A 15,831-nucleotide genomic window follows, 5' to 3' on the forward strand; every position below is an offset into this window, starting at 1 on the left:
ATGACTACCCTAGACAACATATTAAAAAGCAGACACATTACCTTACTGACCAAGGTCCATCTAGTCAGAGCTATGGTTTTTCCAGTAGTTACATATGGATGTAAGAGTTGGACCATAAAGAAAGCTGAGCGCCGAAGAATTGATGCTTTTGAACTGTGGTGTTGGAGAAGACTCTTTGAGAGTCCCTTGGACTGCAAGGAGATCCAACCAGTCAATCCTAAAGGAAATCAGTCCTGAATATTCATTGGAAGGACTAATGTTGAAGCTGAAGCTCTGATACTTTGGCCTCCTGATGCAGAGAACTGACTCATTGGAAAAGACCCTGATGCTGGGAAAGAATGAAGGCAGAAGAAGAAGCGGATGACAGAGGATGAGATGGTTGGATGGCATCACCGACTGGATGGACATGAGTTTGAGCAAGTTCCGGAAGTTGGTGATGGACAGGGAAGCCTGGTGTGCTGCAGTCCACGGGGTCACAAAGAGTTGGACGCGACTGAACTGACTGAACTGAAAGTGATATTATCAACCAGATCAAGAAATGGGTTGTCACTAGCTGTCCAGAAGCTCCCTTTTTTTGGCTCCTCCCAAAACCTATATCCTCCCTCTTCCCCAAATGTAACCACTTTCCTGGCATCTAACATCACTGATTAGTTTTGCCTGGTTTTGAATTTTACTATAAGTGAAATAAAAATATGTTTTTATTAAAGACAGCTTTCCTGAGATGTGATTTATATACTGTGTACTTGCCCATAAAGTGTATATAGAATTCAGTGATTTTGAATATATTCACTGAGTTGTGCATGCAAAATCTCAATTTTAGGACATTTTTATTATCCCCAAAGAAAACCCATATCAATTAGCAGTCATTGTTCATTGCCCCCAACCTCCCAGTGCTAAATGTTCACTAATCTGCTGCTGGTTTCTATAGATTTTCCTATTCTGAACATATCATAGAAATGGAATCATTCAACACATGGCCCTTGCATTTGACTTCTTTCACCTAACCTGATGTTTTTCAAGGTTACGTTGTACCATGAATCACAACTTCATTCCCTATGATGGCTGAAAAATACTCCATTATATGAATGCACCATGTTCTGTTTATGACACTTGTTGATTGACATTTAGATTGTCTCTTCTCTTTGACTATTAATGAATAATGAGGCTGTGAACATTCGTCCCAGGTGGTGCAGTGGTAAAGAATCCACCTGCCAGTGCAGGAGACACAAGAGACTCGAGTTCGACCCCTGGGTCAGGAAGATCCCCTGAAGTAGGAAATGGCAACGTACTGCAGTATTCTTGCCTGGAGAAGAAACCCATGGACAGAGGAGCCTGGTGGGCTATAATCCGTGGGGTTACAGAGAGTTGGACAAAACTGAGCGACTGAGCACACACCCACACACAAATACTTAACTACAAATTTTGTGTGGAAATATGTTTTCATTTCTCTTGGATGTATACCTGGGAATGAAATTTCAGGGTCATATGGCAACTCCAGGTTTAACTTTTTGAGCACCTACCCGACTGCACAGAGCCTGCAGCATTTTACATTCCCACCATCGCTTGCGTGAGGGTTCCAACTTCTCTGCGTCCTCGTCAGTATTTGTTATTGCCTGTCTTCTAGTATAACTATCTTAGTGGGTGTGAAGTGGTATCTCAGTGGCTTTTATTTGCAACAGGGAGTCTTTTGTGTCTGGTTTCTTTTGCCAGAATTCGTTATGAGTAACATCTCTTCTGGTAAGTGTAATATCTAAAATATGATAGAAAACTTGGAAAATATGTGACAGTTGAAAAAGGAAAATTGAAAATGTATAAAAGTTGTTTAGCATATTACTTTTTTCCCCTTTTTTTGTGTGTTTTAACATAATTGAGATCAAACCATGTAATTTTGCATTGTGTGATTGTCTTCATATTGTATTATATAAGTCATTTTTTTAAAACAACTCTTTAGATGAAGGTTCTAGTACTTATTTTTGGATTGTTTCTGGTTGCAGTGAACATATTTTTAACATACATTTTCATTTTGACTTTTTCTTCAGGATATTTAGAAGTGAAATTCCTGTCAGAGATTATTTATTTTGAAGGTTCTTAAATCATGTTGTTTCTTCATTTTGGGAAGGGTTGTGCCATTAGTAGTGTAAGAATGTCTGTCATGCCCCACTGTTGCAGGAAAGAAATCCTGAAGTTGATAAGTGGGGAAGAGTATTTTATTGTTTTGATTTGCGTTTCTTCATTGATAGTGAAGGTCACACAGCTTCATCTGTTCTTTAAAGTGGGAGGACGCTTATATGAGAGTGACATTGGGATAATTTAGGGAATTACCCAGTTTGAATTTCACAGACTTCTTTTTGTTTGCTCTCTGTGTCTTCACATACTCTTTGAGTTAGCTTTCATGTTCTACAGGCAGATGAAAAAGTCCTGTACCGACTGTGTGTGCGTGCCTGTGTGCTAAGTCGCTTCAGTCATGTCTGACTCTCTGCGACCCCATAGACTGTACCCTGCCAGGCTCCTCTGTTCGTGGGATTCTCCAAGAAAGCATTCTGGAGTGGGTTGCCATGCCCTCCTCCAGGGGAATCTTCTTGACCCAGGGATCGACCCTTGTCTCTGGCATCTCCTGCATTAGCAGGCGGGGAGTCCTCCCTGTACTGACTAGCATTGGCTGAAATTGGGGCATGTCAGACCAGGTCTAGACTAGAAAGGTTCTAGCACTTTCCCCGGGAAAGCACAGAGCCTGAACAAGCTGGAGGCTGCCCCTGTGGTGGTTGTGTGCTACCTGCTTCTCGAAGTGAGGGTTGAAGGAACCCGCGGAGGCCGGCCAGATTTGGAGACTACAGCCATGTCAGCCTGGCTTGGCTGTCAGGCGTGCACAGTGCTGGGTGTGGAGGAGAGTGATATGGCAGGTCCATGACCTGAAAGCCTCTTTAGCCAGTTAAAATTTATTGGGAGTGCTCAGGGTTTATGAATGTGTAATTCATAGTAAAATTGACTGGGTCTCTGCTTATGAATAACATCTCTTGATTAGTAATTAATGTTTTAGTTATCAAAATGCAATCACAGAATGTTGATTCAAAACAAGGCTATTTCCAGAATAATTTGAATCCCTTTAGAAAATTGTCTGTTTGGTCAAAAACATTTTAGATCTGATTATCATCAAATACCAACATATTCAAAATCATGAGGACGTATACTTTGCCAGTGAACACACACACACTGATTATAGAAGAAGTTTATTTGGCCTTGGAGTAGTTCAGGGCCTCATGCCTCCCCCACTCTTGTCTTTGCCACACTGTTCCACCTCCAGTTATGGGTAGGTCTCTTTGTTGCTGTTGTTCGGTTACTAAGTCATATCCAATGCTCGCGACCCCATGAACCATATAGCATACCAGGCAAGAATGCTGGAATGTTCAAGAATACTTCTCTGTTCATGGGGATTTCCAGGCAAGAATACTAGAGTGGGTTGCCAGTTCCTTCTCCAAGGGATCTTCCTGGACCAGGGATCGAACCCATGTCCTCTGCATTGACAGGCGGATTCCTTATCACTGAGCCACTAGGGAAACCCATAGTTCTCTTTACTTCCACCCCACAGGGGAGTGACACTCAGTTGAGAACATCACTGGCCTCTGTGAAGGTGAGCAGGACCATGTGCTGAGTTCATAAGCCAAGCCCCTGTTTCCCCCTTGTCTTCCCACCACTTCATCAGGAAGCTGAGGCTGCTCTTTTTTTCTCTTCCTAGAGCTGAGCTTTCACCTCCCACTCCGCAAGCGGGGAGGCCTAAAAAGACCCCTGGTGGGTGGCTGGAGGCATAAACTCTTTTTCTTTCCTCTCTCTTTCCCTCATTTTTCTTTGGTCCTGGTTGCTTTTCCCCCTACTGGTAAGATCCAAAGGTTGATTTGGGTTTTTGGTTTATGGTTAATAAGGCAGGAAACTTTGATCTAAAACTCGCAAGATCTGTCTAGCAGAGAAAAAAATTCTTAGCATAGTGCAGCCTGACTCTCAGGGATTTGGGGCCAAAACCTCAGCTAGAAGTAAGGTCTGTGTTTGTTTTGTTGGTGGTTTTTTTTTTTTTTTTGCCAGCCCTTTCTGTGAATGAGATTTGGTTCCTTGGCCAAAATACTAGGGTGTACTAAGATCACCCTGTGTACCACTTGGTTATCGTTATCAACAAATTCATTTAGAAAATGTGGAAAACAGTGAAATACGTAAAGGAAAAATCATTCCAAACTTGCCCCTTTAAGGTAACGGTCATTAATGTTCTGGTGTATATTTACAAGGATAAAAAGCTAAAAGGTCTTTAAAAAATGTTTTTTCAAAGTTTGAAACCAAACTCATATGTAGTTTTATATCTTCTTTCCACTGAATTTTATTATATATGTATTTTTAGTAATTTCTAAAACTTTCAAACGTTTGTAATGTTCTGTGGGAGGACTGTACAGTAACTGCTTGGGTTTTTAGATGGCTTTTCCAGTTTTTGTTTTGAGTGTGTTTATTTTTTTTGGCTGTGCTGGGTCTCTGTTGCTGCGGAGGGCTTTCTCTAGTTCTGAGTGGGAGCCCCTCTCTAGCTACAGTGTGCAGGCTGCTCACTGCAGTGCCTTCTCTCACTGTGGAGCATGGCCTCCAAGGCCCGTGAGCTTCCGTAGCTGTCGGCACAGGAGCTCAGTAGCTGTGGCTTGCCCGGCTTAGTTGCCCATAGCATGCGGAATCTTCCCAGACCAGAGATCAAACCTGTGTCCTCTTCATTGGCAGATGGACTTGCCTCCACTCTGCCTCTAGGAAAGTCCCTGTTTTGAATTTTAACTGTTGAAGATTATTGCATTTCCCATATGATGACCTTTTAGTCACATCAGGGCTTGGGTGTTTCCTTTTTTGATTGTGTTGATAACTAAAATTCTCCCTCTTCCTTCTTCTTCTTCTTTTTTTTTTGTTAAGTTTTTTAAAAAGCTCTATTTTACTATAGTTGGGAAGAATCTTAGATTGTGTAGGAAAATGTCCAGGAGACTAAAAAGAAGACACTTGAGTTTCTTGAGTTAGTTGATCGGATGCGTAAACACATTTTGGTGACCCAAGTTAACTTTGGAATTGGCTCTGCTTGGCCAGTTAGAGGGTCCTAGGACGGATGGAATGACGAGATCAGAATCATCACCACCAGCAGGCCAGCCTGAGCGTTATAAGGTGAACGCTCCCCTTTGTATTTGCTATTGGCAGACAGATGCAGCTCTCTCAGGGCAGATGGTTGACTCTCTGGTTTGCTTTCTGTAGCAACCGGGACGCTCAGGCAGGGCATATTTCTTCACATGCTGCAAGCTGATCTGCTGACATAGTCCGAATTCCTCCTTACTCCTTGAATAATAACATTTCAGTTAGATAGACTGCATTTTTTCTTTCTGGGCCATATTTCAGTCATAGGAAAAAAATGCTAATTAGAACAAAACAGACACTGATTAACACAGATTTATTTAAAAGCAAAGCAGCTCCCAGAAGCCTCAGGCTTGGTGCAACTGTAGGTCAGTCTCCAGCACATGTTTTGTGTCTGCATTGAGACTTGCGCTCAGGATGAAGAACCCAAGCCCTACATGATCCTGAGTTGTATAAGGGAAAAACCATTCATTGAAAAAAGTTATGGGTAAAAATGTTTCAAGGTCATTTTAATCAGATGTGGGCTTCCCTGGTGGCTCAGCTAGTAAAGAATCCGCCTGCAATGTGGGAGACCTGGGTTTAGTCCCTGGGTTGGGATGATCCCCTGGAGAAAGGAAAGGTTACCCACTCCAGTATTCTGGCCTGGAAAATTCCATGGACTTTATAGTCCATGGGGTTGCAAAGAGTCAGACAGGACTGAGCGACTTTCACTTTAATCATATGAGGTTGGAGAATAGTGATAACACTGGACAAGTTACTTTACTGAGCCCAAGGTCTGTAAATAATGATGTTAATACTGTACTTAACAGCCTAGGGAATTTCTGGGGATTAATTTTTATAGGAAATAACACCTATAAAAGAATTAGTACAAAGCCTGATACATTAAAGACACCCTAATATTAACTTGTTATTATTCTTTGTGTCACGTACTGTATTTGCTAGTTTTCTAGGAAATAATATTGAATAAGACATCCCCGAGCAGTCTAGTGGTAGAGACGGATATGAGATTATGTATCCTGGTGTTTTGAATAAAATGCAGTAATTGATATAATGCAGTTATGACAAAAGAGCCTCCCGTAAGTTTTCAATGCTTTTGGAACTGAAAATTTAGGTTTTTCTTTAGCATGGCATGCTCTTTCTCAGTCTTGGCTTCACATTAGAAATAGAATTGTTAAATCACATTTGAAAAACAAAACTGTTGATGAACAGGCCCCACCATAGACCTAACTAAGTCAGTATCCCATGGCTGCTGCCACGTATGGTTTTTATTTGTTAAATAAATTTTCCCAGGTGATTCTGTTGTACCACCATGAGTCAAGAGCCAGTGCCTTAGATATTTCCTTCTCTTTTTCTTTGTCATTTTCCAGGATTATACTATACCATAGGCTAATTCCTTGCTTTTTTCTTGACTTTTGAAACTTACATGATGACAGGTATTTAGAGTTTAAAATGCTTTTGTGATTTCATGAAAGCCTCACAATGGTCAATTTTAAAAAGTATTATCATCCCCGTTTTGCAGAAAAGATAGCCAAGGCTCAGAAAAACTACACATTAAGTAAAAGTTGGACTTAAACCCAGGTATTCAGAATCCAGTCTTTCTGTTTCTACTGCATTTCTACCAGAAATATTCAACCAGTGTCGAAATACTTGAAGGTCTTCTCTTGCTGCTGTGTTTTCTATTGATACAGCTTTATGATCTGTTGAAAAATCTTGTTCATTGTTCATCTAGCTGAACCACTTGTGGTCTGTTTCTTTTATTCTGGCTCTAATGCTCTTGACCATACTTCCAGCCTTAGCTATAATTTCTTGAAAGGCACTAGCCATTTCTCAGTCCTTCTATTACAACTTTTTCTTTTATGAAAGAATAGTAAACCCTTTCCTAATTTTCATTACATCAGTAAGTCCCTGCCACCAAGTTGTTCTGGTATATATTAATTTAATATTGAAAGCTAGTAACTATAAGTATCCCTTGCTGTCCAAATCTGTTTTCTTTTCTAAATTTGGAACTTGAGAACTTGGACACAGGGGACACCTGTGCTTGAGCTCCCCTTTGTTTGGCTGTCAGTCTGGAAGGATCAAGGAGCTCTGTACCAGAATAACTCACTCGTCCTTATGGCCAAGCGTGTACACATGAACAAGTGGTGTGTGGCGATCTCTACAGTTCTGCTTGAGTTGTCTTTCCATCCTAGGAGGAAACCCCTTTCCCATTGCCTCCTTCCTCCTCTGTCTTTCTCCTCTCCTCCCCAGGGTCCCAGCTCCATCTTTCGGAGGAAGGAGAGGGAGCAGAGGGAGACCTTGGGGGGTGGGAGTGGAGGGCATTCCAATCGTAGGGAGCATGGAGGCCGTCCAGTCTCTTTCAAGGGCGGTAGTTGCCCCGGCTGGCTTAGTCCTGAGGGCCTCTCTGCCTCGTTTGCGCTGTTATGTGAATAGACCTCCCCACCACAGGTGAAGATACAAGGAGGAAGGGCTGGATGAAGGTCACAGAGAGCCCTGTTGAGTGTGGCTGAGTCCTATACCCTGGCATGGAATTCTGTTTTACAGACACTTTGTCTGTCACTGTTTTTTGTGGGTCGTATCTGCTTTTACGGTTTTCATCGATTAGCACCAATTGCATCCCCTATGTTTTTAGTTAGTTATTCATCAGCTTACGTGTCTAGAAGGTCGGATACAAGAGATGAAACTTTTCTCAGGACAAGTGCTTATCGTTCTGTTCTTTCCAGCACAGCCCAGAAACCAAGTTTCAGTTTTATATCTTTCTCTTAAAATGTAAAGATATTGTCCTCCCAAGTTCTTCTGTTCTTTTCCAGAATCACTGAAAGTAAATTCTGTGTTCCTTCTGGCATAGAACCAAGGAAAGTGAGTGGTGATTTGGTTTGATGAGTTTTGGCAAGCTACCTTTTCTCCTGAAGAGTAAGCCAACTCCTGATCGTTCATGTCAGATATTGCCACATCCATTCCCCATGGAAAGAAATCACCAGTAGCCATTGCTTTGTCATCTTCTTGGAGTTAGGTAAAGGATGTCTTGTACCAGTTACTGTATTTTCCCTGGAGCCCAGGATTCTGCTTCTTCAGTCCTAGGGCTATATGGAATGAAAGGACCTCATGTCTAATTTTTTTCTTAAACTCCAGTTGGATAGACTTCATTCTTTTTCTTTTCTGCTTCCAACTCATTTCCGCCCCCGACCCCCATCTTTAAGGGAGAAAAAACATTCTCTGTAGTTCTAGACCTTAAGGTTTTATTTGAAGTGTGAAGAGAAATTTTAAGAGGTTTGAAGGCCCTAAAAATGTGTTTTGACTTTTACTCATTGTTTAGTAACTAGATGTTAGGGATCATCTTGAATGAAAAATTGGAGAGATGGTTAGGTTTATTTATAGTAGTACATAAAGTATTTAAAGCAGCAGTTTCCAGTTTAATGTTTTTACAAATCAGCCTCACACCCAGATTCTGCAGAGTAGACACAGACGTGTAAGGTTACACAGATGTGTGATTTTACAGATGTGTAATTTTAAGAAGGTTCATACTCTGTCATAGAAGTGACAAATTTATATGATTTCTCAGATGGCAGAAATATTTACAGATGACAACAGAAATATTTACAGATAATCAACTTTTAAAAAACCTGCAAAACTAGAGGAGGATTAACTGTATGACATCAAATAAACTAAGATTTAATTAGAAAAAAAATGATAAAAGACGACAACAGTGTCAGATGAGGCCCCAAAGAAAAACCAGATCACTTGCTGGTATTCTAGGGGCAGAGTTCGGGTAAAGATGTGAGATGCCGGGGTCTCTACGATGGTCCAGCTCAAGTGCTTCCTCGCGTGAGCAGCAGTCAGTTCAGTGAGTCCCCGAGATAGCCAGCGGTGTGGGGCGGGGCCGTGCTGGAGCCCAGGCTCCTCGACTCCTATTACGTTTCCTCTTCTGTAACACACATTAAAGGATGGTTCCTAGATTATTCTGTGTTTTGGTTTGTCTGGGGAAGAAGTGAAATGATCCCAGTAGTCCCTTGGGTCTCTGCAGTGGGAAGAAGTCACCACTGAGAAGAGGGAAAGGAGCCTTTGTGTTGTGTTTGTTCAGTGAGGTTTCCTGTAAAATCTCCTTTAATTTGAGATGCTGTGATTTAGGATGGGCTTGGCCCTAGAGCAGATTTGGCTGTAGTTAGAGAGGGCTGTGGAAGTCCTGTTGCTTGTCGAGTCGTGCCCAACAAGAATCTTGCTGAGCAGCTTCAGCACAGCACCTTTTACACAGCGATTGGAGAAGTGCTGGATGAGTTGAAGTGATAATGGCAGGAAGCGTAAATCAAGTTTCATGCAATCTTGATAAAGAATTGAATGTTGTCCCCACCCTGAATTTGATGGACACTGTGCATAAAGTATCTGTTTTGACACATAGAGAAGCATTTTATTTCCGCTAATTAGTTTCTTAGGACGCATATGCTGGGAACTACCCCTCCTCTACTTTGGAAGTAAATAAAGGAGAGGGTCTTGAGCAGAAGCTGGTTATGCTGCCAGCATTTTGCGTGCCTCATCTATATGCCAGGAGGCTTGTCTTTATCCCTGCTGAACCTAAAAGTTCCTCTTGGCAGTTGGCCTCTGCTTTCTCCAGAAAACAAAAACAGCGTTCCTGCCGTCCTGTCTATCACTTCTCTGAATCCGTGACTATCCTTCCCTCCTCTGCTGTCTCTCCCTGCTCCTGTTCAAGGCAGTTCCCCTGCCTCTTTTCTGAGTCCTTCCTTCTCCCTTTACTGGAGAATCCTTTCGTCAAGGATGCCCTTTCTGCTAGCTTCTCCCCTCAGCACTTAAGTCCCTCTGTCCTGTAAGTGTGCCCTCTGGAGAAGTAGAGCGTTGGTCTTCCTTCCTTTTATAACGCAGCTTCTTGGATATGCAGAGTGGTATTCTTGGTACCGTTCAGCTGCCTTGCCTTTTCTCCTGTACCCGCTCTGATCTGTGTCACTGAAACGGAGCAGGAATCACTCTCTTGATTTGCTGTTCTGAAGTACCCCCCTCTGTGCTTGTTGAACCTGGCTTTCCTGCGGTGGTTTGAGTCGGTTCTTTCCCCTTTAGGGTTCTTCTCCTGCGCCTGTGTGGTGCCACCCTCCTCTGGCTGTTCCCTAGGGTCCTCTTCTCGGGCTTCTTTTCTGGGACTTGTCCCTTCTATAAGATTCCGTCCCAGATGCCCACCTTTTCTCATTAAATGTTCCCTGGATTATTTCTCTATGCTCATAGGATAGAGTGTCTTCCCTGTGGCTCAGATGGTAAAGAACATGCCTGCAACATGGGAGACCCAGGTTCGATCCCTGGGTCCGGAAGATCCCCCTGGGGAAGGGAATAGCAACCCACTCCAGTATTCTTGCCTGGAGAATCCCACGGACAGAGGAGCCTGGAGGGCTACAGTTCATGGGGTTGCAAAGAGTCGGACACGACTGAGTGACTGACTCTTTCACTTTCACAGGATAAGTGTACCTGCTCTGATTGAACTTACCAGCTCAGATCTTCTCCCTGAGCACCAGACCTCTCCTCACTGGGGATCCTGTGAGTCCCTCAGACTTAACTTGTTCAAAGTTCCGCAGGCCCCCGCCTCTTCCTCTGTTCCCAATTTCTTTATCCACCGAAGTCAGAAGCTGAGAACCTCGGTGTCATCCAGATGTCTTCTGTGTATCACTCAGTATAGCGTCATTGCTCATGGGTTTTTCTTCCCGCCTGAATCAGTTGCAGGCTCACCTGCCAGTGCTGCTGACTTCTTTTCTTTCTTTCTTTTTACAGATTCATTTTTCTTTGCTAGGAGGTCTCTTTCTTCTGTGGATCACATTTTTCCACTGTCCATCACAATGGCTCTAGTTTTGATTCTGCTAAATGAGAAAATAATCATGGCCACAAGCCAAACCATTTCAAAATGGAGCAAGATGTCAAGTATGTGAGATGCTACAGAGGGATTGAGGAAAATGAAGGCTGAGAAAGAAGGAATTAGATTCGGTGACTAGGTGGTGTCAGACCTCTGGTGAGTTCTGTAGTGCAGTGATCTCGTTACCCACACCCACTCCCCCTTTTTTATACCTGCTTCTGAGGCGGTGTCCGCATGGTATCCTTCAGGTCACACAAATTCTTGTTTGTTACCAGGGTCCTTCCTCTTCCTTGTTCACTTTATTCAGTTAGTGAGCTTTGCCCATGACACCTCCGTATTCTCTCTCATTTGTGTCCCTTTAAATTTTTTCCTCCTTAAATTCGAATTTTGTAAATCATCTTTTTGTTACTCACATTGAATTTGATCATCAGTTTGGGATGGTTCTTCCTAAGTAAAGATTTATCCGTTTTCATCTCTGTTATCATTATCTTAATTAGAAAATACAGTGGATAGTTGTTAGTTCTTTGGCTTACTTTGTCATTCTTCAACTTTTAACACTGTTGATCACTCTTTCCTTAGCTGTCTGCTCTTGACTCTTGGGACTTCATTATCTTGATTTTCTTGCCACATCTTTGATGGCCTTTTCTTGGTCATCTTTAAGGGCCTCCTAAATAGAGCAGTCCTCTGGATTCTGTTCTCTGGCGGATCTCTCATGCCCTTGTCTGGACAGTGTCAGTCATACTCATGATTTCAAGGACCACTCATCCCTTCACCCCGAAATCCTTATCCTGAGCACAGACTCTTTCATTGAGTGCAAGACCTGTTTTTTTCAGTTGCTTACCAGGTATGTCCATTTGGAGGTTCCACAGAACTTCAGATATAGTGGATTCTAATAGGAACGCATCACTCTCTTTTCCAGACTTCTTTTTTTTTTTTAATCTTGTCATGATGAAGAGACCCAGCAGTGGCCCATCATTCAGATAAAGACATATGAATGACGCTAATGCCTCCTTCCTCATTTTGCACATTCGTTAGGTCACGTGCTTGGGTGTGCTAAGTCGCTTCAGTCGTGTCCAACTCTTTGTGACCCTATGGACTGTAGCTGTCCAGGCTCCTCTCTCCATGGGATTCTCCAGGCAAGAATACTGGAGTGGGTTGCTGTGCTCTCCTCCAGGGGATCTTCCTGACCCAGGGATCAAAGCCCATGACTCTTATGTCTCCTGCACTGGCAGGTGGGTTCTTTACCACTTGCACCACCTGGGAAACCCTCATTAGGTCACAAATCTTATCAATTCTGCTGCCCCAATTTTGGAATCGCTTTCAAATTCGCCCTCACAGACTTAGCTTAGACCCTTAATCTCGTCCCATAGTTTCATTTGTCTCCTAACTGTGCTTCCTTTGTGCAGTTGTCTCCCCTTCTTTCTCCCTGCTTTCAAATCCATTACTGACAGCTCACATTTGAGTGCTTATTACATGTCACTTATTTGTGAAATGTTTTGCATGTATTCACACTTAACCATCACACTAAACATTTATTATCCTCTTTACTTAGGAGCAGAGTAGGCCAGGCCTCACCAATAGTAAGCGGCAGGACAGAGATTTGAATTCAGGCTATATGCTTCAGAGCCCGTGATCTTAATTTTAATTCACTGCTTTACCTGCAGCCTTTCACTGGCTACTCCTCTTTGCAAAGACTAGAATCTTTGGAAGCAAGTCACTGTCACAGTCCATATTCAAGGTGGTAGGGTTGGGGTTGTGGGGGTTAAGGTCCAGCTTCTGGAGGAGAGATTCTTGACACATTATTTAGAATTATTCTTTAAGGGAGATTTGCCTCTTCTTACTTATTTACTCAGTCATTTACCTTATGTGGACTTATTTTATACTTTGGCTTATCATCCAACACTGTAATACTTACTTTTACCAAGTCTCATTTTTTCTTTTACTTTAAAAAAAATTGAAGTTATAATTGGCATATAACATATTGGTTGCAAGTTAACATAATGATTTGGTATTTGTAACAGTTCTTATATTTAAGATGTTCAAGTTTTAACTGGTTGTTTTTTTTTTTCTATTAGTGAATTAGAAGTGAATTTTTTTTCTATTAGAGGTCTTAGCATGCTGTTTTGATGGTTTCCTTTAGACCATGTTCCTAAAAGCAGGATTGTTGGGTCGGTGCATTTAAAAGTTTTTGGTGCACAGGTGGGGCTTTTCTGGTTTCATATCTGCTGTCTTTACAGGAAGTACTCACTAACACCCTTGAGATCTTGCATTCCTCTTTGGGATTATGGATGGTTTTTCTTTAAAGCCAGAAACTTACTATTCATGCTGATTTATCTACTCGTTTAGAGTATTGTGTCAAAAAATGCACTGCAGTATCGGGGAAATTCCCAGCACGATGCCCAGGAGTTTCTGCTGTGGCTTTTGGACCGAGTTCACGAAGACCTCAATCACGCTGTGAAGCAGAGTGGCCAGCCTCCTCTGAAGGTAAGGGCACGCCCCTGGGGCACTCAGGGAGTGCTGAGCTGAACGGAGGAAGGAGGGAGTGTAAATTCTTCCAAAGCTCCTCGGAGTAGTTGTTGCAGTTTGTAGTTAGTTAATACTGTGAAATTGACTAAGTGAGTTTCGTGGATACTTAGAGGCTGTCTCCCACTGTGCTGCCGCCACCACCACTGTGCTGGCAGTTGTCAGGAACAAGAGTTGCTGTCTCCAAGGAGCCTACACTCACGAGAGGGGACCCATGTGCCTGTATACCTGTAGACTGACATTAGACTCAGTAAACTGTCTTTAAAGCAAAAATTTGCCTTCTATTCCAATGAGACATAGTCTGTAGATCACTGGAATGTGATCTACACACAATCAAAGAGGAAATGTATGGACATCTCTGTGGTTAGGATTAGACTTGAGTGTAGGAACTGAACCCTTAGAATATTCTTCCTGAAAATCAGTGATTCATTATCAGTTTTTTTTTTAATGTAGTCTTAATATAACAGACAAAGTGATTTATGTAATGGAAATAAAGTGTTATTCTCCTCTCATAGCTTTAAAAAATTTTGATAATTCTATTCTGTACCTCAGATTTTAAATTTCTAGTTTTGGTAAGCTGTTAAATTATTCTGACTCAAGGTCGTTTGACCCTGAACATTCTGTACTGTCATATGACTGTGCGCTTGTCGCTGACTCTCCCTCCAGACTGAGACGTACTCAAGATCAGGCGCTGTGTCTTACCTCTCTTTGCATCCTTATGCCTTTTGCAGCTCTCTCTGCACGTGGTACCTGATGCTCAGTAACTAACTGTGGTGATGGGGAGGGGGATGTGAGTAGGTAAAATGTGAGTAGAATGATTAGGCCTAAGTAGGCAGCAGAGCTAATAGGTGCTAGAGAATAAATTCCCTTTAGGCAGGAATTGGTACTTTTGAATGGTTGAGATTATTCCCTGGGAGAGGTTGGAGGGAGCCTGTTGAGAGCCGGAGGAGGATTACAGCGCTGAGGGGAAGGACTGCCCAAGGGCCTGGATGGTGTGGAGAGACGGACAAGCGCTGTGTCTGGGAGAGCCTGTGAGGCCATGAGTCCATGCGACCCACATCCTGGCAGCTGTGTTCTGGTTCCTTGAGCAGGTGCCTTTCCCTGAAACATCTGGATCTGATGCAGATCTGGCAAAGGCAGTCTGGGGCATTTGTGACATCTTTAGGCTCATCATCAGTCAAGACCTGGCACTTGTAGTCTGTGAAGTTGTACTTTATTTTTCTTTTAGCCACCATCAGAGACTGATATGATGCCCGAGGGACCATCTTTTCCTGTCTGTAGCACTTTTGTACAAGAGCTTTTTCAAGCCCAATACAGGTATGAGCAAATTAAATTTCCCTTATGTTGTCTGGTTATATAGTTCGAGGTGATCTTAATGGGAGTGTCTTACATTCTTATTTTTGAAGATCTTCTTTGACGTGTCCTCATTGTCAGAAGCAGAGCAACACCTTTGATCCTTTCCTCTGCATTTCTTTGCCAATTCCTCTACCCCACACAAGGTAAGGACAGAGTTGATCAAATTAAAACTGTGTTCCTATATGTTCCTTTTCTTCCGTAGGCTCCTCTGTTGGGGCTTCTTACATGTTTAGACAAGTAATGGCATTAGTGATAAATTGAATACAGGCATTATTAAGGCCTTAGAGAAATTTATAAATGCCGGTCTGAGCCTGTAGGGTCGGCAGGTACATGGGGCGGGCAAGTCTTTTTGGTTGGTCTGGTTGTATTTTGTTCAGCTGGTTGTCCACCTGTAGTATGGGAGCTGGAGAAGGTTGTCGAATGCCTCCTAGAGCCTCTTGAGACCTTGCATTACACTTTTGAATTAGCTGTTTTATTTGAACTGTTCCTCAAAAAAAAAGTTAACGCTGTTTTAAAGAAACCACAAGGCACAGGACCAAGTATTGGTACGCTGTATGGTAGTTTTAGAAACACTGCCCTTTCCAAGGCGTTCTTCAGCGCTCTCACCGGGGCCCGTGGGCACACGTCCATCTCCTCTGCCATCTTGAGCCGGTTCTCTCGAGTTGTTGATTATCGATGGATAGTTCTGCCTGGGTCCAGCTGAAGGTGTGGGTTCGCTTCAGCGCTGTTGATTTCATGTCAGAGTTGTTTTGCTCGTTCATTTCAGTTGAAGTAAGTGACTAATGAGAAGATCTGACTTTGATCTGCACAGGCCTCTCTATGTCACCGTAGTGTATCAGGGGAAGTGCTCTCACTGCATGCGGGTTGGTGTGGCCGTGCCTCTGTCTGGGACTGTCGCCAGGCTTCGGGAAGCAGTGTCCATGGAAACAAAGATCCCCACTGATCAGGTAATAAGCTTGCTGAGACCGAAGACACAC

At 42.8% G+C, this 15,831-nt stretch overlaps 1 protein-coding gene across 2 annotated transcripts in view; it reads left to right on the forward strand.

The window, feature by feature from the left end:
- The window catches only part of USP31 (ubiquitin specific peptidase 31), a 77,207-nt gene that overhangs the window by 25,710 nt on the left and 35,666 nt on the right, over positions 1-15,831 (forward strand). For both annotated transcript variants that reach the window (XM_068968931.1, XM_068968932.1), the window contains exons 2-5: positions 13,322-13,459; positions 14,727-14,815; positions 14,905-14,997; positions 15,666-15,801. In XM_068968931.1, coding sequence (XP_068825032.1) covers positions 13,322-13,459; positions 14,727-14,815; positions 14,905-14,997; positions 15,666-15,801 — 456 coding nt within the window. The remainder of the gene's footprint in view (positions 1-13,321; positions 13,460-14,726; positions 14,816-14,904; positions 14,998-15,665; positions 15,802-15,831) is intronic.

Source organism: Capricornis sumatraensis, chromosome 3, assembly GCF_032405125.1.
Source record: "Capricornis sumatraensis isolate serow.1 chromosome 3, serow.2, whole genome shotgun sequence".
Lineage (NCBI taxonomy): Eukaryota > Metazoa > Chordata > Mammalia > Artiodactyla > Bovidae > Capricornis > Capricornis sumatraensis.